The 25,231-nt window shown below is 38.6% G+C and overlaps 2 protein-coding genes across 2 annotated transcripts; one reads left to right on the top strand and one right to left on the bottom strand.

Annotated features, from left to right (window-relative positions):
* Positions 1-15,362: 15,362 nt before the first annotated feature.
* On the top strand, positions 15,363-20,622 carry LOC109244878 (external alternative NAD(P)H-ubiquinone oxidoreductase B4, mitochondrial-like). Its single transcript, XM_019412040.1, has 10 exons — positions 15,363-15,492; positions 16,912-17,158; positions 17,930-18,139; positions 18,264-18,514; positions 18,593-18,812; positions 18,915-19,019; positions 19,503-19,760; positions 19,843-19,964; positions 20,137-20,256; positions 20,378-20,622. The coding sequence occupies exons 1-10, from the start codon at positions 15,404-15,406 to the stop codon at positions 20,463-20,465; spliced, it is 1,710 nt and encodes a 569-aa protein (XP_019267585.1). The 5' UTR covers positions 15,363-15,403; the 3' UTR covers positions 20,466-20,622.
* Positions 20,623-20,741: 119 nt separating this feature from the next.
* On the bottom strand, positions 20,742-23,515 carry LOC109244879 (pentatricopeptide repeat-containing protein At1g11900). The gene is made up of 3 exons (XM_019412041.1): positions 23,172-23,515; positions 21,298-22,452; positions 20,742-21,181 (listed from the first exon to the last, which is right to left on the bottom strand). The coding sequence occupies exons 1-2, from the start codon at positions 23,334-23,336 to the stop codon at positions 21,409-21,411; spliced, it is 1,209 nt and encodes a 402-aa protein (XP_019267586.1). The 5' UTR covers positions 23,337-23,515; the 3' UTR covers positions 20,742-21,181; positions 21,298-21,408.
* Positions 23,516-25,231: the final 1,716 nt, after the last annotated feature.

The raw sequence follows: 25,231 nt of genomic DNA, 5'->3' as shown, positions 1-25,231 counted from the left end.
AAAGCAAGTTCACCCCTGGCAAGCTTGCAAAGGGAGAATTAACAAAGAGATAATTCTTTATAAAAAAAAAACTTGCTTGTTGTCACCACTATAGGATGTTGGTGATGGTTATATTTCCACTTGTCATTTTGCTTTGAGATTGACACTACAATCTCACCTTAAAGAAAGGCACGAGACAGAATTTTGAAGCGGTGAGAACGGTGGCAGAGTACTGCTTCTCCTCTTCTTCTTCTTCTTATAATAATACATCCAGAATTCCCATTTGAAAACGAAAGTAGTAGTGGATGGAGAAAGAATTTACAAGAGAGTGAGGGTGAATTAGTGGACCCAATTTGTTTGTTCACAAAGACAAAGGGCTTGGTATTAGAAAAGAAGATTAATTAAAAAGTAATAAGGCTGATCATGTTTAGAGGGTCAACGAAAAAGAGTGCATTAGTACTAAATAGTAAGCCATGGCTACAGCAGCAACTACAACAAAAGTGGCTATTTAGTACTATTTGGGTTGATAGACACTCATCTTTGAAGCTCATCAGGCATGTTATTTCTATTTAATTTTAATTCCTTTCGTATTCATATTAGTGATTTCCTTCCACTGCTTCATCTGTTTTATACTATATCTTTGATTAGTAGAGATAAAATGAAAAATTGACAGTCGCATTAGGAGTTAATAGACGGGTTGGGTCAAATTGGATAGTTACTTGGGTTAGCACAACCAAATGAATCATTATCCAATTCACTCAAAGTTTGCAATTCGCATGGATCAATATATATATATATATATATATATATATATATATATATATATATATATATATATATATATTGAACAATGGATCGTATTCAAAGTCGCTCAACAATTGAGCTTCCATAAACAAAAGATTTATTTACTAGTAAAATATAGAATCTAAGAATTTAGTTAATGTATCATCGTCAGTACATTTCTTGAGAAACGTTGATAAGTGAAGATTATGTTATGTTATTGTTATTTTTAACTTTACAAGTAAAATCTTTTAGTCTAACAATTATAGATTTTAACTTTGCTTTATTTCAATAACAACTTATTTATTAACGAAATAATCAGATTTTTTGCTGGATTACATATTTTCAAAGTCTATGCATAATTTGACTGTAAATTCAAAATTAGCAGTTAACCATTTTTTGTTTGTTTGTAAATGTTGGTACAACCGTACAAGAAGATATCAAAACAACATCGTACGATTCTATACAAACTTTTTACCTCGAAAAATGTAAGTAACAATTAAAGATGATTTGTGGTTTTAAAGATATGTGATATATTCTAATACTAGTAATTATACAAGTAATATTGAGCTTAAGTAAGAAGAAATAATGAACAATATCAATGTTGTTGAAATAGTAGGGGCCTCGAGCTCAGCTATTCAGGGACCTCGAGGTCAGCTAAGACCAATAAAGTATGAATAATAAAGTAAATGCAATAAAGCTGAAGAACAATTACTAAGCACGTTAAGCAAGAAAACAATAGAATGTTCTAGTGCAGAGAATAATATCAGATGCCTTACAAAATGATAGGATCCCCTTTATATAGGAGGAGAAAACCCCAATATAGTACATTCCTCATAAAGGTAAAGAATTCTATTGGTACAGGTGTATAACGGCCTAGTACGGACCTGTACCATTTCGTACAAACCCTATCCTTTAATTAATGCCCTGGTCCACGTGTCATTGAGAAATTCCCGCTCTTTCTTGATTGACTTCGAGATTGTGCTGCCATCGATGCAGGTCGTGCCAGGCCTTCGATCAACTTCCTCGAGATGAGTGTCCCTTAGCAGGATCTGACCTCCACCTCGGGTCTCCCGGACTCGGACCTGTAGATTTAAGACTCTAAAATCATGCTCATCGATTTTGACCGTATATAGATAGTCCCCGCGTTTCTTAGAATAAGATGATAAGAAACTATTTGAACTTCGATTTTCCTGAGCCTCTTGCGATGATGTCATGCCCGTGACGTAGGCGCCTGAAGTGATCGAAACTTCCCGTCGGTCCTTTTCCCAAAAACATTGAATGCCCCGCCGGTCCATCTCCCCAAAAGCATTGAATGTATGTCAGCATTGGTCGGCCACTTGTGCCGCCGAACCGTCACTGACTTTCTATAAATAGGGGGCTACTTGGCTAAACAAAAACTACACATGTTCCTTCTTCATCAACTTTTAGCCTTTTCCCTTCTCTATCTCTTCCTCTAATCACCTATTTTTATGGTTCAAATCTGTGACAACAAGGTCACATGGCAACAACTTTACCGGTTTCGCCAAGGCTCCCTTTCTTAAAGCTTTACCCCACTAAGTGGAATTATACTAGGTTGTTGTTGTTGTTGTTGTTGTTGTTGGCTCGAAACAACGAGAGAAGGGCATCTGTTTCTTCCCGTATCAGAAGATATGCAAACTTTACACTGCTGCTCATCTCTCTTAACTTCAACCTAATGTGGCGCTTCATTCCTTTTGCTTTCCATGGAGTGAGGTGGCACTAACATCTGCTAACTTTTGCATCCTATACCGGTACAATGTCTCAAGAAGTGGTTTCAAAACAGTTGTGCTGATAAGACCCATACTCGCCAAAGTTTTCACCAGGCCACAATTTTTTCTAAAGATCGAGATGGAGTCCCCGAGGAGGAGGCTCTCGACGATGCCGCTCTCGAAGATATGCTCCTAAAAGTAGATTAGGTTCTTGGCTTTTGTTTTTGCTTCTTTGTTTCTGTGTAAGGGCCCCGCGTGGGCTTTGTAAATGTCTTTTGTCAATATAAAGAATTTCTCTATTTCATTTTCGATCCGTGTTGAATTCCATTCTGCCTTCGTTTGTGAAAAATCCGAGTGTATAACTCTAATGATTAGTCCGAATACTGGACCCGGAACATAATAAACCCTTTTTAAATCGACTAATATAATACCTCTTAAGGTTCTTTGTTAATCCTCGAGCTAAGCTTAGTTGACTTGGTACAAGCTCGGGACACCGGGACTCCTGAGTTCGAGTTGAGTGAGAGCAAGGTCTCGAATTTGAAATAAAGTTAGCTCTTTTAGGCTTCATAGATAGTCCCCGAGTTAAAATTTTCTCGAACTCGGGTAGCCCTTGGGCTTAGTAGTCGAGTGAGTACATGCTCGAACTCGAAATAAAGTTAGCCCTTAGGCTTCATATGTAGTCCCCGAGGGAGAATTTTCTCGAACTCGGGTAGCCCTTGGGCTTAGTAGTCGAGAGAACACTTGCTCGAACTCGAAATAAAGTTAGCCCTTAGGCTTCATAGGTAGTTCCCGAATGAGATTGCTCGAACTCAGGTAGCCTTTGGGCTTAGTAGTCGAGTAAGTGTTTGCTCGAACTCGAAATAAAGTTAGCCCTTAGGCTTCATAGGTAGTCCCCGAATGAGAATTTGCTCGAACTCGGGTAGCCCTTGGTCTTAGTAGTCAAATGAGTGTTTGCTCGAGCTCGACTTGTAGGCTGTCCTTAATGATTTTTGACAAATTAATTCCCGATGCCTTGGTCCTGATGCCAATATTGTGACATAAGCGGTTGAAGTGACTGAAAAGTTGCTTTTTGTACGACTCCCAAAATCATTAATTGGAGGCGGCTGATGGTCGGCCTTTTGGCTTCCTCAGCACGCTTAAATGATCTTTATAAATAGATAGATTCCACAACCTTACAAACTTTATTCCCACAGTGCTTCCACAGTCTCATTTATCCCTTTTCAATTTCCTTGAGCTCCCCCTTCTCTTCACTAACAACATTTTTCATCTTCTTGGATCTATCGCATAGTGATGGCTAAAACTTCTAAATCTGTTCCTCAAAAAGAAAAAGCTCTTTCGTCTTCTCAATCAACCAAGAGTGAACCGGTAGTTCCACCTCGTATCGAGGAATGCATCCCCCTGCCGTGTGAGATAACATCCGATTTTAAAATCGAAAACCTGTTTCGACACCAGGCTGATGCGAGCCCATGTCTCAATATGTTTGTTTGGTGACCAAGGTTGAGCTCAAGAAAGTAAAGGAAGATTGCAAATGGGACAATAAGGCAATAGCGATTCCTTCCTCTGAGGAAGATATCACCACATATAAAGCGGGGTACCTGAGTGTATATACTTACCCGTTTACGTTGGGGCCTGCAATTCTGGCTCAGGGTCCCATAGACCCAGTTATCCTCGACTTTTACCAACGACATCGAGTGACGCTCGGCCAGATCTACCCCTCCTTCTGGCGAATTATTTATTTAATCAGGTTCTTTTCGAACCAAATCGAGGGAATGTCTTTTACCCTCGATCACCTGATCAGATTGTACAGTCCCCGACTTTATCGTGGGGGATTGATAAAGTTGCAACGCCAATCCGATTTGATTCCTGCTGATTGGATGAGCGGGTTTGTCCGAGTCAAGACCTCCGATTTGATTCCTGCTGATTGGATGCCGTTCCCCGAGGAGTGGAACATGAAACGTGAGTATACCCTGCTTTCTTTTCTTTTCCCGACTTCATATTTTTCTTTGATCTAACCTCTTTGCGATGGTGTAGCTGTTGCTTGGTTTCCCGGTGGGGTCCCGGACCTCGAGGGCTGGGTCCAAAAGCTGGCCTCGCCTCTTCTTACTCGGAGCGTTGCTGGCGAGATCTGGCCAAGGGTCGATGGGAGGGGAAAAAAACCATGGTGAGTTTTCTTGTTTGCTTTTCAGTGTTTCTGTTACGGGATACTAATCTCGATTTCACACAGGTCTTGGAGATGCCGTTGAATTGAGGTCGGCCCCAGCGGGCGAAGTGGAGGCTTCAAAGCCCCCCAAAGAAAGAAAAAGGAGGAGAGAGTCATCCGAAAATCCCCCAAAACCAAAGAAAAGCTTGGCTTGAAAGCCTAAGGCAGATGCATCGGCCTTATCTCCCGAAACGAACCAACGTCTTTGGGACCAGGAGGAAGAAGAAGATGACGATTTCCTGCTGGTAAACTGTAAAAGGAAAGATGCCGATGCTTCGAAGCCCACCGAACTAGCGGCGGTTGATGTGGCTCATTCTAGAGCTGAAAAAATCATCGAAGGGAGTTCAAACAAGGTCCCCGAACCAACGTCCAGAAAGAAGGCGCCTCGCTTAGGAGATCATTGTGAGGGCGAGGTCGAACGTCCTGACCCCGAGCCTCTTTGAATAAAAGAGAATGCCCCGAATGGATCACTCGGGGTGATCAACGTGGATGATTCTCCCCCTGGCCCTGAGTTCTCCGAGGGTCAAATCCGGGAGGCTGTAAATATGAGATCTTCTGAAGTGGAAGTAAGCCATGAATGGCGCGACATCTTTCAAGAATGTCTTGCAGGGCTTGACGATGGCCCCGACCCCGATGCTTCTTTCGTTTTTAGTGAGGCACTTAGACTCTTTAAGCAAGTGAGTTTTCTATTTTTCGTGCCTGCGCCTTTGTTTTAACTGTTCTGAATCTAACTTTTCCTTATTTTTCATGAAGTCTATGGTGCCCCATGAGAAGGCATTTTCCAAGTCTCGAGACGATCTTGCTTGATGTGAGGTTGAACTTAAGAAAACCTTGGGGGAGAGGGACGCCGCCAAAGCCCTTTATGCTAAGAAAGAGGTGGAGATCCATGATCTTCGAGTTGAGTTGACGCAGGCGTGGCAGGGTCGAGCCGAGTATGTTGAGAAGGTAATATAGCTCCCGAGAATGTGTTACGTACTTGTTTTGTTTTGGCGGTTGACACTTTTGATTTTGCAGTTCCAACAGAAGGCCGATTTGGAGGCGCAACTTCGTGAGGAGCTTAAGATGAAAGAAGCCGAGGCCCTGAGGTGGAGGCAGGGTATGGACGATCTCGCCTCTGAGAAGGAAACCTTAAAAGAGCAGTTATCTTCGCTCGAACGCCAACTTCGAGGTGTGAAGAAGGAGAGTCTAGCTCGGGGCCTCGAAATCGAGGAGCTTAAGATCAGATCTGCTGCTGAGCTGGCCAAGGCTAAATTTGATGCTGCAGCTTTTATGAGTTCGTATCGAGCCGATGCCGAAGCAGCTAATGCTCGGGCAAAGTAGATCTCTTCTACGGCGGAGGCTGTTATCAAGTGCCCTTGACCATGCTAGGCGACAAACCCGGAGGATGACCCTCGAGGAGATACATGCTTGCGGCTTTGATCTTTCAGCCGATATTGAAGCGGAGAAGATTTTGGAAGAAGAAGCGGCCGCCTTACTTTCCGATGAAGATGATTCAGCCAGTATCTCCGAGAGTGAAGGAGACGAGGATGAAGTCCCCGAGGGCGAAGCTCCCGAATGTGTAACTCGTGAAGATGCAGCTGCTAAGGATGTAACCCCAAAGTAGTTTTCGGTTACTTTATTCTGTTTTCTTGTAGGCCTCCCTTGTGTAAATATTCCCTATGATCATCCTTTGGAAATACGAGGGGAACTTTTATCTCGTCTTTGGCTAATGCTGGTTTTAACATTGCCTGTATTCAACATTGCCTTTCTTTATGGAAAACTTCGTTTGAATGACTAGTTCGAGGATTGGTTCGGGGTACTATAAACCCTTAGATCTTTATCGATAGGTATAATAATTTTCGAGCCGAGTTTAAATCAACTCGTTGTGGGCTCGGGATTTTGTGAACCTTAAGTCCGAATCGAAATGAAAGCGGAGTCTCGAACTATAAGTTTTAGGCCCTTAAGCCTTTCGAGGTTGGCCCTTAGACTATTACATATCGGCCCTTAGGCTCTTATATTTTGGCCCTTAGGCTCTTATATATTGGCCCTTAGGCTCTTACATATCGGCCCCTGGGCTCATATATATTGGCCCTTAGGCTCTTATATGTCGGCCCTTAGGCTCTTATATATTGGCCCTTAGGCTCTTACATATCGGCCCTTAGGCTCTTTAAGTTGGGCCGATTCGATCTCTTAGAATGGCTATATAATTTTTCCCTCATTTCGGCTTAAAAGACTTAGTGAAAATTTAATTATGCCTTAGCATGTGTTTTTTGCACACGTATGTTTTTCGGGGGTTCGATATATCAGAACCTTATTAGTGATTTGTTTGTGTAAACATAATCGAACACCTCTTGAGGTGTTTCCGAGGGCCGATATTATCGAAACCCTTGGAATTTTCGAGGGTTGAATTTATCGAAGCCCTTAGTATTTAGCTTTTGCAGAGGGTAGCCTAATTTAACCGATTTTTACAAAGTGTTTGAAGGCCTTTTAATTTATAGCGAAAGTCGGACGTCTCTGAGCCGTATTAGTTGGTCGTAGCCTTTATATGACCGCAGTCTTTTATTTGGCTGTAGCCTTTATATGACCGTGGTCTTTTGTATGGACGTAGCCTTCAGGCACGTCACTTGGACTTTTTTCCTGATAACTTTCCGAACTTGTTCGAGAAGTTAGTCCCCGAGAATATTGGCCTTGTCCTTTGTTTCGAAGGGGTGCTTCTTTGAGGTCTTATTAATTCGGATTTTCGATGACAGTCCCCGAGTATTCGCGTGCTTCTATGTTTTGGCTCTTAAGCCGTTTCCCGTAGGATTGTAATTGTAGAGCTCGTACAAGACACAAAATATCTTTGATGTAACTAGAATGCTTTCTTTAAATAGTTGATACATGCGTACATGTTTGGCCGTCGGGGGCTCGACTATTCTATATGGGCACAGTTCGCTTGACTGTTTGGCCCATTACAAAGTTCTCCTATCGAGACCCTCTTAGGCGTGAAGTGTCTTTTAAAAAATGTAACCTCCGAGGGTGATGCCCCCAGTATCCGAGGTTGATTAAAAAGAAACCTTGGATACTTGTTGAGTTTTCCTTAGGCAGCACATAGTTGTTGCCTCGTTAAAAACCTTGCCGATAAAACCCATTTGGGTCAAAACCCGAGCCAAGGGAAAAAAGAGTGCAACGTATGCTTTAAAACCTAAGGCCTTCGTGTAAAAAAGGAGTACATCCGAGATTATGCGCCTTTGAGAGCTCCCTTCATATCGGGCTTGTAAAATCCTTTTCTAACGATTTCGAGGGCTCGATGCGGTCCTATCTTGCTATCAGTGGCCGTAATATCTTTGAAAGCCTCGACCTGGTCGGGTACGATTCTGATGCCTCGATTCGACACCACGAAGCCGGGAAACTTACTCGTGTTAACCCCGAAGGAACGTTTCTCTAGATTGAGCTTCGCGCCGCATTGCCACGAAACGTTGGTTATTTCCTGCAAATGAATTAAAGTGGTCCTCTGCGCATAGGGACTTGACCAATCAATATAAGCTTTCATTATTTTACCTGTTTATTCTTCGGGCGGAATTCCTATCATATTTTAACGGGCAAAGCAATGCGATCTATATTATCAATAAAAAACTAAATGAGTTTTTCCTGAGTGCGGGGATTAATCTCGTTCCCAGGTGTACCTTTTTCTCGAGCGGGTGGATTGGTAGCATCGAGCTTCTTGGGAACAACGAAGGTTCGAGGATCTGGGAAATTCCTTCCTTCGCCCTCGGTTACCTGTTACTCTGCTTCCGTCGAGACTCGGAACAGTGACTACTGCTTAGCCACCTGCTTACCTTTGGAGCTCGATGTTTTCGAGGTCAAGGGTTCCGGTATCGGTACCGCTTCCTCGATTGCGAATATCTCTCTTGCAGCATGCTGTTCTCTGCGGACTATTTTCACTCCTCCTTTTGTCGAGAACTTCATCATCTGATGGAGAGTCAAAGGCACTGCCCTCATATTGTGTATCCATGGCCTCCCGAGGAGCGCGTTATACCTCATGTCACCTTCGATTACATGGAACCTGGTGTTTTGTATGGTCCCGGCCACGCTTACTGGCAAGATATTTTCTCCCTTTGTTATTTCACTCGCCATGTTGAAGCCATTCAGTACCCGGGATGCAGGTACAATCTGATATTGCAAGCCGAGTTGTTTCACGACCCTCGATCTGATTATGTTCGCCGAGCTACCTGGATCCACTAAAACATGTTTAACCTGAATTTTATTCAAAAAGATAGAGATTACCATGGCGTCGTTGTAAGGCCGGGACACATCTTCTGCTTCCTCGTCGCAAAATGATAGGGCGCCCTCAGGCACATAGCTCCGAGTCCGCTTTTCCTTTGTGATGGATACTTTAGTACGTTTGAATATAGGTCCCTGTGGGACGTCGGCTCCACTGATGATCATGTGAATGACATGTTGAGATTCGCCGAGTTCATTCTTCCTCTTTGCATCTCTTTCTCGGAAATGGTTTTTAGCTCGGTCACTGAGAAATTTACGAAGGTGCCCCACGTTGAATAGTCGGGCTACCTCCTCTCTAAGCTATCTGCAATCCTCGGTCTTATGCCCATGAGTACCATGATATTTACACATTAAGTAGGGGTTTCTCTGAGAAGGATCTGTCTATTTGGGCTTGGGCCATCTAGTATCTTTAATTTTGCCAATGGCTGAGACGATACTTGAGGCGTCGACATTGAAGTTGTATTCCGATAATCTAGGTGCCTCCACTGGTCCCGAGCGCCCGTCGGACCCAGTTTTGCCTATAAGTCCCCGGGAGCTTTGGCCTCGATCTGCTCTTCGATCATTCCAGGGTGCATTACGCCTTGAAATATTCCTTCTATCTTCGATGTATGGTTGATATCTTTCTTTGTTGAATCTTGATCCCTGGTCTGTGTCCCTCGGGGGCTTGGCTGCGAATCTGTTCGGGTGAACTGAGCCCGAGGGGGCTCCCAACTGGTCATCCTCTACCCTAATTTTTGAATGATACCGATTGTGCATATCCGACCATGTTACAACTGGATATTCGATCAAGTTCTGCTTTAGTGTCGAGATGCTATCGAACTTCTTTTGTTCAAACCTTGCATAAAGGCCTAAACTGCCCAATTGTCGGAGACCAGTGGTAATTCCATCCTTTCCATCTAAAACCGGGACACGAACTCCCTTAGCATCTCGTCATCCCTTTGTTTTATTTTGAAGACGTCCGATTTTCTTGTGGCCACCTTTATGGCCCCAGCGTGTGCTTTTACGAAGGCATCCGCCAGCATAGCAAATGAGTCAATGAAGTTAGGAGCTAAGTTGTGATACCATATCATAGCTCCTTTTGATAATGTTTTCCCAAACTTTTTTAATGTTACTGACTCGATTTCATCATCGTTCAAGTCATTTTCTTTGATTCCACAAGTGTATGAAGTAATATGTTCATTAGGCTCAGTTGTTCCATTATATTTCGGTATATCGGGCATGCGAAACTTCTTGGGAATGGGCATTGGAGCTGCACTCGGGGGGAAAGGTTTTTGTATGAACTCTTTCGAGTCCAGCCCCTTCAAAATCGGGGGCGCCTTGGTATCTGGTTAACTCTTGAATTGTAAGTCTCTACCATTTTGTCATTTTCTTCAATTTTCTTTTCTCCGGACTCGATTATTTTAGTGAGCTCTTCGAGCATTTTCATAATAGCGGGATCAGTCCCAGAGCCACTTTCATCGAGCCTTTCTAACACTAGTTCATGCCGTGTGTTTACTGGTTCGACGGTGTTAGGAGTTCTGTTCTGACTTTGGAGCTGAGCGATGGCGACTTTCTGAGCTCGCAACATCTCGAATATCACTTGGAGGATGACTCCTCCTTCTTCCAGTCCTTGTGTTTCCTGGCCTCCAGCTCGGGCTTCCCCGTGTGCATTCCTTACGGGGTCTTCGCCTGCGTCCGTGTTTAGAGCGTTGTGTGAACTGATATCAACTGGCTCCACGTTTGGCACTCCCTCAGGGTTTATGGGTGGTACACCAAGCCCTATACCGCTATTTTCTCTGAGTCCCTCACTGTCATGAGCGGGTACATTTTGCGTGCTAGACATATTTTGGCCTAAAATCAAAAAATCTTTGACAAGAAAAAGTGTGAAGAATAACGTGTGTTATCAGAAAACTAGCACTAAAATAATCACTATTATCTTTAGCCCCACGGTGAGCGTGATCACGCCCAACTCTAGTCCTAAAAAGGATAAGCAGTCGCTGCAAATATAATCCGGTCTAAAAGTCCGAAGTCGAATCCCATAGAGAACTAAGGCTTAGCTATATTTGTTTAATATCACTAAAAAGACAAGTTTGAACAATTTTCTAAATTATAAAGATTGAGATTTATATTTCTAACTAATTAACTAGCAAATACTAGAAAACGGTAAAATTATCAACTAAAGAGACAAAGGGTTGGAGACTAAATTAAGGAGGTCTAGAGTTATGATTTCCCTAATTGTCGGAATTCTTACAGCTATGTTCCCTACAATTTCGCCGATATATTCTCTACTGATCGTGAGCTCTTTAGGTGCCGTAATTCTCTCTCGAGCAACTACAATAATTTACTAGACATATTCTCTCGAACTACGCTAGTTGGCTTCATCTAACCGCTCACTATGACCACGTCAAGGCTTTATTATTTCTAAACCTACCTTTAAACCCAATGTATTGATTTCTCACATACGTTAGGAGTGACGTTGTTCAACAACCACCTAAATATGTATCCTTTCTCAAGCAACACATAATAAATAGGCACAGTCAATCGATGGTCATTCAATCAACAACAATAAACACGTAGTTGAACCAGTAGAGAAATCCAACGGCTCAATTATATAAAAACATAACAAGAATTTATCCTACAAAAGGTTCTATCAAAACTCTAGATAACAAATTAACTATTCATAATAGTATGCAAAAATACAATACTAGAATTCATAACCAATAAAGGAAATAGGAAGAAGGAAGTGAAAAACTTGTGGAAGAATTCTCCGCCTTGATCCCAGTGTGTTCTTGACTCCTTAGGTCGAATCTCCGGTCTCCTTAGCCTCCTTAGGTCTAAATTATGTCAAAAGTGTGTCCAACCTCTCAAAATATCGTTTTTCCATGTATATATACCAAGAAGGGTCGGGCCCAACAATTATACCTTCTCCTACGCGAAAAAGGACAAGTTTCCAGGCCTGGACGTCCGTGGGTGCGGTCCGGGCGCGGTCCGGGCGCGGTACTTTGCAAGTCTACTATTTCAGTCCGCATCAGGTCCGCGGTTGCAGTTTCGACCGCATTTTTCACCCTGTTTTATTTGGAATTTGGAAAAACGTAAAACATGAGAGTTGTAGCTCTTTGAGTTAGATTTCCAACCATATATTGTGGAGCTCAAATGGAGTTCTGAGTGAAAAGTTATGTGTATTTTACTAGACAGTGCGCAATATGCCTACTCGATTCTTCGTTTTGTTGCTCTATCATCCGTTGGTCCCCGAATACGATCCCGGCTTAATTCCGTGGGCTTTTACTCAGACTTCAAAGCTCCAAATCACTTGAATTCATTCCATAGCATCTACATAGCTTGGAATCACTACAAGGCATAAAACACACACTTGGTGCAAAACACTAGTGATTAAAGCGCAAACTCAACTAAAGTGCAGTAAATTAGAGTGTAATAATCGACTAAAATACGTAATTATAGTCTATCATCAGAGCGCCAAACTGTTTACCTCAAAAAATGTAAGTAACAATTAGAGATGATTTGTGGTTTTAAAGATATGTGATATATTCTAATACTAGTGATTATACAAGTTATTGAGCTTAAGTAAGAAGAAATATGAACCAAATCAATGTTGTTGAAATAGTAGGGGCCTTGAGCTCAGCTATTCAGGGACCTCGAGGTCAGCTAAGACCAATAAAGTATGAAAATAAGGTAAAGGCAGTAAAGCTGAAAAACAATTGCTGAGCACGTTAAACAAGAGAAGAATAGAATGTTCTATTGCAGAGAATAATGTCAGATGCCTTACAAAATGATTGGGGTCCCCTTTATATAGGAGGAGAAAACCCCAATATAGTACATTCCTCATAAAGGTAAAGAATTCTATTGGTACAGGTGTATAACGGCCTAGTACGGACCTGTACCATTTCGTACAAACCCTTTCCTTTAATTAATGCCTTGGTCCACGTGTCCTTGAGAAATTCTTACTCTTTCTTGATTGACTTCGAGATTGTGCTGCCTTCGATGCAGGTCGTGCTAGGTCTTCGATCAGCTTCCTCGAGATGAGTGTCCCTTAGCAGGATCTGGCCTCCACCTCGGGTCTCCCGGACTCGGACCTGTAACTCGATTTAAGATTCTAAAATCCTGCTCATCGATTTTGACCGTATGCACAAACATCGTAAGATAATACGACTTGTCACGTCTACTTTTAGCTTTCATTTTCATAGTATTAAAATCTTGTTTTAGTCTCATTGCTCAACCGACTTCAACAAAATTATGAATTCACCATAATCATAGCATCAAACTATAAATTCACTATTGATTGGTCACACCGTCTTGGTGCTTACATAAATCGCTGTACTGACTTTAGCTTAAGTAGCCGTATCAGTACAGCTTTCAAAACTACTCCATCCCCAGTTCGTTGTAATACCAAATGTGGACATGATCATCTTTCAATTCTTTAGACAATGATTTTATTTTCAAAATATTAAGTACATTATACTTAAACATTTAAATACTTCCTATGACCCAATTTATGTGATGCAGTCGAGATCTAAAACACCTTAATTTTGATTGTTAATTGGGACCAATGGCGTAGCCACATTATATCAAGAGTGTTCTAGCACACCCTTCGTCGGATAATTGCACTACATATATAGGTCAAATATTTTTTTATATGGCTATATATTATATTTTCTACACCCTTAACATAGCTCAGTGAAGTAATTCAATTATTTAGAATGTTCAAAGTGAGGTGTTGTTCACAGGTTTGAATCCTCATCTAAACATTTTTATCTGCTCATTTTGTTTGCCAAAACAAAACGGACCACCTTGTGTGGTCTGTTTGATTCTTTTGAATCAAAAAAATCCTAATAAATAACTCTTAAAACATAAAATTTGGGTAAAAACAAACTATTAATCTTAAAAGTTGTTTCTTAAGCAAAATAAATAATTTTAAAGTCAAGCTCTACAAAAATTTCTTCAACAATAATCCTCTACTTACTATAGACGCTCTCGACTCTCTCGTTTCTTTGAATTTATGCTTACTTTTATTGGTAAAATTCTTTTGTTACCTTGTTTTATATTAGTTTTAATTTATAAAATTATAGTTCTATACAAGCGTGGTAATTATTTAGTTAAATGTTGCATAGTTTGATTTTAGAAAAAAATCAGTGGACCCATTCATTGAAAAATATTGACTTCCTTAAAGTTTGAACACCCTTTGATGAGATTTCTGGCTATGCTTTTGATTGGGACACTTAATCTTTAAAAAAATTTAAAATAAAATTTACAAATTTGGAAACTACATAAAAGTACTATAAGTTACAATAGTTAACAATTCAAATATTTAAAAGGATATAAAAAATCATGGCAAAAGAAAATCGTTTAACTCTTGAAATTCGAATTACGTCGTATAGGAGTATTTGTATTAAATTCTTCCTGTAGTTAGGGGTGTTCATGTTTAGGTTGGGATTAGTTTTTTCCTAAAAAGAAACCAAACCAAGTAAGTCAGTTTTTCAAATATTGGAACCAAACCAAACCAATTAAGTCATTTTTTTATCGATTCCGATTATGTCGTTTTTTCGGTTTTTTGGTTATTCATCGACTTTTTCTTAAATATGAGACATACACTACCAAACACATATTCCGGCGACTACATTTTCAACGTAAAACCAAATCAATTGCCTTTGAGAAATCTATCATTTATCAAGATATATTGATGATAACTGGATCAAATAGTACTAAATAATTTAAGGAGTCAATTAAAATAGATTCTTGTACTTAGCAAAACTACTATTCAAACTAGAATGTAAAGGCAAATAATTTAATAGCAAAGAACTCAACTAAAAGTTCAAATAATTAACATGGACCATAATCTTTGTATAAGAATATACATATATAGATGTTATAAAAAATTTAAATGACTCTTCTATAGTCGGTTTAGTTCGACTTTTTTCCGGTTAATTTTTTTTATTAAAACTAAAACCAAATCAAATTTAATCGGTTTTTAAAATTCAAACCAAAACCAAATTAAACAAAAAATGTAAAAATAATTTTGGTCGATTTAGTTGATTTTGGGGGGTTTTTGTGAATGTTTTCTCTAATAGCGTCAGAAAAGGAAAAGTGTATCGCCAGGTATGATTCTGCTTGGCCAGTCAGCTGTCCGAATCGAAGGGTGTACGGGCCAAAAACCAAAAGTTTGGTCTAAAAGTCCTCCTAATAACAAGGAGATGCAGATCCCTCTGCCCCATAATGACACGTTCCCTACCTTTTCAGTTTGACAAGTCAATATATGCAAAAATTGCCTATTACGTGACAGTTACTCCACTGCTTTCGCACTTGTTTGTGTGTGCCACAAGGCCCATGAAATAACAAAACAAGCAATAAAAAGTGGCTGCGCTGCAACTACGTTCATATATGGAAAGTTTGCAAATTCATCCCTAGTTTCCATCTTTATATAAACTGAAGAAAAGTTATAAAGACAGAGTTCATTCGTTAGGGTTTGTATTGTAACACAATGAGTGGGTACAGTTTCTTTCAGAGAGCCTCCAGAGCTTTCAATGACTACCCTCATCTCCCTAAAGTTCTTGTTCTTTTCACTGTTAGGTCTGTCAACTTTTGCTTTCACCATTTTTCTTTATTACACTATTGTTTTGCTGTTCAGTATGTTTCTTGTTTATACTTATAGGCGGATTTAGATATGAACTTTATGAGTGTGAGTTTGAGATTGTACCACAGCTCGTATGGGTTTGAAATCTACTATTGAACATATTTAGTTTTTGACAAACATACAGGTCTGAGCCAAAACTACCCGAATCCATAACTTACACATACTAGAAGTCAGGATTGTTCGAGACCAATTCCAATGGATATAGTATTTCCAGATTTGTTATGGTCTCTGTTAAAGTTTTTGCTTGTCAGAGAGCATATATATCTAATCTGCATTTGCTATGTCTGGTTGTCATCAATGTTGTTATTTATATACATTTGATTTTCTTGCAACCATTTTCCATGCTCGTTCCTTATAGAGGAATTTGATCTGACTCTGCAGTGTGTATGGTTTATTTTTAGCCCGATAGTTCATTATTTCAAAACTATAACTAGAGAAAACTAGTGGGTGTATTAAGATAGCTTCAAATTGAATGTGCACTTTTATATTGGTCATCAATGTGCTGACGTGCCACTTAAATTACTACCTCTGTCTAATATTATGTGTCGTGTTTCTCTTTTATGCCCTTAAGAAATATTAATTAGGAAAGGAATTAGACTATTCTTCCCTTATTTATGTCTTAAAATATAATCTTTCTTTATTGAATATTTATTCTATTTATGTGTTATATCTATCTTCAAGAACAATTATTACTAAGGGTAAAAAAGAAAAAAACAATCGATTTTGTCTTGAACTTCTAAATGACAAATAATTTGAAACAACTATTTATAGTAACTCAGGGAGTAATATTTTGGGTCGATTAGTAGAGGCGGATCCAGGATTTAATCCCTATGGGTTCACCTTTTAAAGTTTTTAGTATGAACCCGTTACAATTTTAAAGTTATGGGTTCATATCTATTATTTTTGTAATTTTAATAAATTTTTACATGTAAAATTTTTACTCCGCGTCAAAAGTTATGGATTCAATTAAACCCGTAATAGGCTAGGTCCGCCCCTGCCGGTCAGTAAGACTCTGCATCTCGGGACGTGAAACAAAATTCTAAATTCTATTTCTGTTTTCCAAAGATAAACTTACGTTCATACTGGACAGATAAGTTGAGGAATTTGAATTTCCTTCACGCAATTGCTAACACAATTCACAGTTATTTGCTTTCATTATCAGTCATACGTTGCAACTTTTTATTTGAAGGTGTAACAGAGACTTCGTTTCTGTTTAATATTTCTGCCGGCTACATATAAGATAGTACTTGTATAAATTTGCCTGCAATATTTTCATATGGGAATGAAGAGCGTGTAGAGTGGAATCATGTAGCTATTGGGGACAATTGATTAATTGTTTTGCTTTGGACTTGTAGTGGTGGAGGGCTAGCTGCAGTATATGCTGATGCAGGTCAAAATGATGTTAAGAAGAAGAAAGTGGTAGTGCTTGGAACAGGCTGGGCCGGAACTAGTTTCCTTAAGAATTTGAAAGACCCCTCATATTCTGTTCAGGTCGTGTCTCCTCGCAACTATTTTGCCTTCACTCCTCTGTTACCTAGTGTTACCTGTGGCACAGTTGAAGCAAGAAGCATCGTAGAACCAATTCGCAATATTGTCAAAAAGGTAGTATAACATATCCTTCGTCTTTTCAAAGTCTCCAAAGTGATGTCTTTGTTGCATATTTACTGCCGTTTGGACATAATTTTTCAGAAATTCAAATGAAAATTAGAGTTGTGTTTGGACATGAATACAATTTGGAGCTGTTTTTGAATTTTTGTGAGTGGTTTCAAGTGAAAATAAATTTTTTGGAGTTTTTCAATTTTCTGAAAAATTTCAAAATTTAACTTCAAGTGAAAATTGAAATTTTCATGGCCAAACATTGATTTCGGAAAAAACGTGAAAATTTTCTGGAAAAAAGTAATTTTATTATATGACCAAACGGGCCCTTAAAATTTTGGAGTTTTAAGTATTTGTACTAGGGGTGGCAAATGGGTGAGTCGGGTCGGATATGGGACGGGTCGAAAACATGTAATGAAAAAACGGATAAATTATCCGACCTGACCCATATTTAATACGAATAAAAAACGGGTTAGCTGACGGACCATATTATCCATGACTTCATGAATATGATCACTTTTAGCATAATTCTTAGTCTCCCAAACTTGAGGAACCCCCGATTTGAACTTTTACAAATGTAAAAGTTAAACCATTAGTAATCCATCGGTAATCCATTTTTTAAATGGATAATATGGTTTTTATCCATATTTGACCCGTTTTTAAAAAGTTCATTATCAAACCCCTTTTTTAGTAGATAATATGGGTGGTTAGTTGTTTTCTTTAACCATTTTCCGACCAATAATTTCTAATAATAAGCTTGTATCTTTCTCTGTACAGAAAAAGTTTGATGCTGATTTCAAGGAAGCTGAGTGTTACAAGATTGACACAGTAAACAAGAAAGTTCACTGTAAAACAACCCAACAAAGTCATTTGGGTGGTGGCACAGAAGAGTTTACCGTAGATTATGACTATCTGGTGATAGCTATGGGAGCTCGAGCAAATACTTTCAACACCCCTGGTGTTGTGGAGAATGCACACTTTCTGAAGGTAGCTTTACTTACTGAGCAACTGTCTTAACTGAATCAATGAGTCAATGAATTGAAGTATAGTCGCATTTGAGCCTTCTGATACTACCTTATTTGAAGAAGGAGGAAATGATATTTGTTTGCAGGAAGTTGAAGATGCTCAAAGAATTCGTAGGAATGTGATAGATTGTTTTGAGAGGGCAAGCATTCCCAGCATAAGTGAAGAGGAGAGAAGGAGAATTCTTCACTTTGTGGTAGTTGGAGGTGGTCCAGCCGGCGTGGAGTTTGCTGCTGAGCTTCATGATTTTGTCAAAGAGGATCTCGCCAAGTTGTATCCTGCCCTTAAACAGTATGCGAGGATAACACTCCTTGAGGCTGGTGATCATATACTGAACATGTAAAACAACATTCTCTGCAGTAGTACATTATAGCTTGTAACTTGTTTGCTGGCTCAGAGATTATTGTTGGCTTTCAGGTTTGACAAAAGAATTACAGCTTTTGCTGAGGAAAAATTTGCGAGAGATGGTATTCAGCTGAAAACTGGATCAATGGTGGTGAAAGTAAGTGATCGTGAAATATCAACAAAAGAGAGAAGCACCGGACAAACTGTTACAATACCATTTGGAATGTGTGTCTGGTCCACTGGTATTGGAACTCGCCCTGTCATTATGGATTTCATGAAGCAAATTGGTCAGGTATGTTCATTTACTATTACTGAATTCCTTGTGTTTCATCACCTTGCGCCAATCTTTTTTCATCGGTTCAAAGATGAACCTCTGTTTCTTGATGGTTTGCAGATAAACAGGCGAGTCTTAGCAACAGATGAATGGCTCCGAGTTGAAGGGTGCAGCGATATTTATGCGTTAGGTGATTGTGCCACAATAAACCAACGCAAAGTCATGGTACAGTTGACCAATCTTTAGATTGATTTCTTATATGTACTGAATTTGAACAATCTAGTATTATTTCTTGGAACATTAAGTTTCAACTTGTATAATGGTCTTTTCTACTTCAAATCCCTGATTAAATGAAGTATTGCAACTAGTAATCCTGAATATACTGTGCGGACTTAACTATACTTCTCAGTTCCACCCTCACTCTCCCTCATAAATTGGTACAACTTTGAAATTCATGATCAGGAATTGAACAATATCATGCTTTCACATCTGGGACCGAGGCGTATTTGTTGTTGTAGATGAAACAACAACAACAACAACCCAGTGTATTCCCATAAGTGAGGTTTGAAGAGGGTAGGATGTACATAGGCAGAGAAGTTATTTCCGATAGACCCTCAGCAAAGTGGATGAAATTTCATTCATCTTTATACAAGTTAAGGAACTACCAAGTTTTTTTTAAAATATTTAGAATTTATATTTACATTACAGGAAGATATTGGAATCATATTTAGCAAGGCAGACAAGGATAATTCTGGTACCCTGAGGGCAGAAGATTTTAAAGAAGTGATCCATGACATATGTGAGAGGTACCCTCAAGTGGATCTTTATCTGAAGAAAAGGCAGCTGAACAACTTTAATGCTTTACTAAAGAGTTCAGAAGAAGATGCTGAAATTAACATTGAAAAGTTCAAGTCACTACTTGCTGAAGTAGACTCCCAGATGAAAAATCTTCCTGCTACAGCACAGGTAAATTTATAGATTATTTTCTCTTGTTATATGCTTCTATAATTCCTCATCTTATGCTTCTGTTATTATTTTCTACACCTAGGTTGCTGCTCAACAAGGTAGTTACCTTGCTGACTGTTTCAATCGCATGGAAATATGTGAAGCTAATCCTGAAGGTCCACTAAGATTCCGAGGAACGGGCCGCCATCGCTTTCATCCTTTTAGGTAGGGCATGAAACACCATCAACTCTAGCAAGAATGCTTAGGGATTACAGAAACATATTTTAGGAAATCATATGACTCCTCTTGGTTAGAGTTGACACTAATGTTCACTCTTTACCTTTTTTCTGATCTTATGCTTCAATGTTTTTACCCCTTCTTTTTCCCTCTCTTACAGGTATAGGCATTTGGGGCAATTTGCACCATTGGGTGGGGAACAGACTGCAGCTCAACTCCCTGGAGACTGGGTTTCAATAGGTCACAGTACCCAGTGGCTCTGGTATTCAGTATATGCAAGGTAACAAGTCTGTCACATTACAAAAAAAAAAACTTTAACTCAGCACCCAGTGTCTGTAGCAAACTAAACAATATATGTTTTTAGAGTTCCAAATTAATATGTGCTTGGTTTCATATTTCAGCAAGCTAGTCAGCTGGCGTACAAGGGTGTTGGTGGTATCTGATTGGATAAGGCGTTTCACATTTGGGAGGGACTCTAGCAGAATCTGAAGCAGCATCTGACTTTTCCACCAAACCCAACTTTGATTTGTTCTTCTTTACTTACTGTAATTGAGAAATTTTGTTAGTATTATATTTCCTGAACCGATTTCCTTTAGCTATTTATTCCGTCTCTTTGGCACTTATCAAGGGCGTATTATTAAACACATATACTTGTTTATTATAGAAATGGAATTTCACACGTCTGCAAGTATTTTTGCACTTTACTCATTAAGCATTTGAGAGACTTCCCTCTAAAATAAATTGCATCATGTAACTGCTAAAACCTTAAGCCTTCAATGAATCATGAGAATATATAGTTCACCAATGAGATACAGAACAAAGAAGGTGAGATTATTTCATACAAGGGTCAGCATGAGACACATTAAACTATTTTTTAAATCTCTGTTTCTTCTCCAAAACGTTTCATGCTTCATGCAGCATAGAATCCCTTTTTCACCATTTACAATTTGCACTGAACTACCAATGAATGAGGTTACAACATCCAAAAAGATGTAATTTGATATTTACACCACCAATCTTCAACTAGAAGTATTTTTCTCTCTCTCTCCGATGGGATAGGGGCATAGTAAGAACCAACGGAAGAGAGAAAGCACCTCGAAAAATTCGTGAATATCCATCTCCCTAGAGATTCGAATCAGAGATCCATCACGTGGGCAACCCAGCCTATGATGGACCAGATGGCTGGTCTTCAAAATTTTACTGGCCTGTAACCAAAAGAAAATATCCTTTAACTTAAATACGCACTTAAACGAGAGCTTGCGCCTATAATAACAGTACTCATATACTATGAACATTATATTCTATTCTATGAAATACATACCACAACAGATCCATTCTTGTTGAACATAGCAGCAGCAACAGCATGGAGCAAACTGATGCTCTTTATAAACATTACTCAACCGGTATCCACTATTACTTTTGAACTGCAAAACTATCTGTTTTTCTGTTGAATATTGTTTGGTCCACGATGGTTTGAGATTGATTCTTTCATCTCATTTGAAAAAGCAACAGCCAACTCCAACTTCCCCATCTTCTTTAAATTACTGATCAGTGATCTGTAAACATGAATTGATGGGCGGAATCCCCTGAGCTTCAACTCATTAAAAAATCTCAGTGATTCCTCAATATTACCACATTTTCCAAAGCTGTCAATCAAAGCATTATAAGTCCGCAAATCTGGTTTAATTCCTCTCTCACACATCTCCTTGAAAAATACTAAGCATGATTCAAGCCTGCCTACCCTCCGCAGTCCAGTAATTACGGTATTATAAGAAACAATATCAGGAATTAGACTATCCTCTTTCATGGCCACAAACTCTTTAAGCATTTCATCTGTTCTACCACACCGGCCTAGTATTCCCAAAATGGTGTTATATGTAACCACATCAGGTTTAGATTTCAAACTCTTCATTTGATCAAAAATCATCAAGGCCTTATCAACCTGTCCACAGTCGGCAAAGGCAAAGATGATCCTATTCATAACTGTAGCAGTACTTGGAAAAATCGACTCGGAGATCTCCCGGACAAATCTTAGTAAGCAGGCAACATCATTTTCCTTGATAAAAGCCTGAGCAAAGATAAGATATGTAGATGAATTCAGAGATTTGCAAGATACTAATAGATCCTTGAAACTTTGACATAGAAGGCCAATATCGTTTTCCTCGCCTGCAGCTTTCAGAAGGCGATTGTATGCACTGGGGGGAAGGAGGATATTTTTATCCTGCAAAATCTGCAAAAGCTTAGCGGCTGCTGATAGATTTCTGTCATTGCAAAACTTATCAACATAAGCAGCACACAGTTCCTCTCCTGAACTTTGTGAATTAGCCATAACCGAAAGGACTTCCATCAACGCTTCATCGACAAATTCAGCAGGGAATGCTTGGGTTGAGATTGATTGGCGGCTAATGAACAAAATACTAGGAGAAAAAGTTGGCCAATCGAAGAGGGCTCCAACTGGGATGGATTTAATACAATTCTGTATTAGAAATTAGCAGTAAATCACAAGATTAAAAGACAAAAACCATGTAATTTACCATTAGAAACAGATAAAGCAAGTGCCTCAAGATACAGGAATGCAAGAGGGAAGTGAAGCCTGGTTCAGAATATCTTATCCATTCAATACATGACAAAGCTGTTCCTTAACAAGGACTGTTGTTAGAAATTACAATCTCACAATTTATTGTTGCATAAGAAGTTTCGCAGCCTCAACATCAAATTTCCTGCTAATATCATTTTAACTCACTCCCATTACCGCTCAACCACCAAAAAAACAAAAAAGGAAAAATCAAGGAAAAGAAGAAACATCATGTACTGCAACCTTTATAAAATGAGATTTTCACTAATCATATCTCTTATGAAAGGTCAAAAACCGGCATGGTTGGGCCAGCTTGTCTCAAAGTTCACTTCTTTTAACTGGTTACTAAAATGATATTACACTCTTGGCGCACTTGCACAAATAGAAAAATCCCTATCTAAAAGCTCTTTTATAAATGGATTAGGAAAAAATCACTAAATTTCAAGGAAATAAAGAATAGCCTACTTAACCACTCCAAAAAGTATATATATAAAAAACAGCTAATAGAGAAAATGCAAGAAGCAACGAACTGAAGAATTTCCAAAGGGTAAAAGCCTAGAAAAAGCATTTACTAGCATTTAGAGATAGAGAAGCTAAAAATCCAAAAGAATAATACTCACGTTAAGAAAGAAATTTCTACACCGATGCAGTGTATTGAATGGCCGAATTGCTTTCGCAGAGTGTAATCCAACAGAGATACTGTAGTTCAATCGATTGAAACAAGAATGGCATAAGAAAGTTAAAGTGTTCAGCCTTGCTCTGCCACTCAAAGCAGCTGCTACCATCTTTTTTCTGCAGAGATTTCAGGGGTTTATGTAACCCGAACTAGGTTTATAAGCATTGGGTTGAGTAATTGTAGATTCGATGCCTGTGCAGAAGCAAAGGTGGATTTTGGGGTTGAGCCTAAAACCCCTCTTTTCTCATGCTGTGTCGAGACTCAAAAGAGCTAAAAGAAAAACCCTTCGGGTCGGGAGTTTCTAGGGACGACGTGTCTTGCCTCTGATTGTTTAAAAACTTACGGGATACACGTTAATAATGGCGCGTGATGATTTAAATATTTATTTATATGAAGGAACAATAAAATTTAATTATTGAAAGAAATTTTATGTATAACAATATAACAATCATCTAAATGCCGAAAATATTATTACATAATTAGCATAATACATGAATTTAAAATAAAAGGACATTATCAAATCTTACACAAATGATCAATTTTATCATGTTAGTTAGAAAAATTATATATTATAGTTTAAAAGTTATTAATGTGATGGTATCTTAACGAACACTTCTTTGTGGACAATATTTTTTTGTGTATGTTTTCTCCTAATGCGCTGGTTGCTCTGCCTTAACCAGAACTCTTGTTGTCGATCTGGATATCCCCCTTGAAAGTGCAACATACAGTTGTTCGTGCAAGAAAATATATTGTGGTAAATATAGTCCAATATTTAGGATGTTTGTCCTTGCACTTTATTTATTATATTTACAAAACATAAATAGACTAAAAATTATTTTCACACACATTTAAAAGGATATTCCTTAGTTTCGGAAGACGAAAGTTGAATTCAGGGGTAAGAATATACTTAGAAACACATTAACCAATATCAAATTTTTTGCATGTGTGACATTATTGTCAAAACTTCTATATACCATCTGTGTGCTATTACATAAGCTACTCGGCGTATCTAAGTTTTTCAGTAGCATGACAGGCATATTTTTCTTCAAAATTTACTTATATACAATGCAGATCAATTTTAACTTAGTCTATTATATATACGGTGACAGTAATATACGTAAGAAATAAGAAACTTGACAACAAACGTGTATGGTTGAAGGTCATTTGGTTTTAAAGTATTTAAGTATTATTCTTGGTAGAAATTATTGGTATCATTTTCTACTAAATCAAAAACTGAAAAACATTTTGTTTTTACTATAAAATTTTACAATCGACATTTTATTTAGTTGATCAACATATTCATTTCTAGCTAAGATATCTTTTTAATTCAATTATGCATTTTGCACAAATTATATTTTAATCTAATGATAAAAAAATATTTCTCATATTAAATGCACTATTATTACCATTGGGATTGACAACCAAGTGTTTAAGAAGAACCAAATCATCTTTTATTGGATGCTCTTCTTCGTTTCCGACACGGCAAGAAGACACTGAATATTGGATCTATTCTTACTTTATATTTCTTGTAAGTTAAATCTTTTTCGTTTGAGGCTAAAAGTATAACTTTGGCAAGCTAGCTTTTACAGTCTCTGCTTTTGTCGATTTTGGAACTACTGGTAGTACTTGACAGAAATCGCCTCCCAAACCATTAATTTTTCACCAAACGATTCATTAATATCCAACATATCTCTAGAACTCCGGTCAATTATTCTGGTCGTTTGACACTTAGCCATAAGTGTTTCATCCCACATTATCAATTTTGCTTTCCTTATAAATTTATCAACATTGCTCTGTTTTGGTCTATTTGTGATGGTTATATAAGTTGTTTGAAGAGGTATATCAAATCTACAGTAATTGATCTCACAATAAAATCGTTGTGGGTATACCACTTGCTATTATTGCTAATAGTGTCATGCCTCTTGATATGATATTTGAAAGTAATGCATGACATACAAATATTATTTCAATTACGCCAGAGGCATCTACAAAGAATAATCGCGT

Source organism: Nicotiana attenuata, unplaced genomic scaffold, assembly GCF_001879085.1.
Source record: "Nicotiana attenuata strain UT unplaced genomic scaffold, NIATTr2, whole genome shotgun sequence".
Lineage (NCBI taxonomy): Eukaryota > Viridiplantae > Streptophyta > Magnoliopsida > Solanales > Solanaceae > Nicotiana > Nicotiana attenuata.
Note: the sequence above shows the minus strand (reverse complement) of the source record. Positions and strands in the feature narration are given on the sequence as shown.

Excerpts from the sequence above, each read along its gene's own strand:
- LOC109244878 (XM_019412040.1), top strand. The coding sequence starts at position 15,404 with ATGAGTGGGTACAGTTTCTTTCAGAGAGCCTCCAGAGCTTTCAATGAC. Across the intron at positions 15,493-16,911 it reads CTTGTTCTTTTCACTGTTAG|TGGTGGAGGGCTAGCTGCAG; the intron begins GTCTGTCAACTT and ends TTGGACTTGTAG. Across the intron at positions 19,965-20,136 it reads CATCGCTTTCATCCTTTTAG|GTATAGGCATTTGGGGCAAT; the intron begins GTAGGGCATGAA and ends CCTCTCTTACAG.
- LOC109244879 (XM_019412041.1), bottom strand. The coding sequence starts at position 23,336 with ATGGTAGCAGCTGCTTTGAGTGGCAGAGCAAGGCTGAACACTTTAACT. Across the intron at positions 22,453-23,171 it reads GTAGAAATTTCTTTCTTAAC|AATTGTATTAAATCCATCCC; the intron begins GTGAGTATTATT and ends TTTCTAATACAG.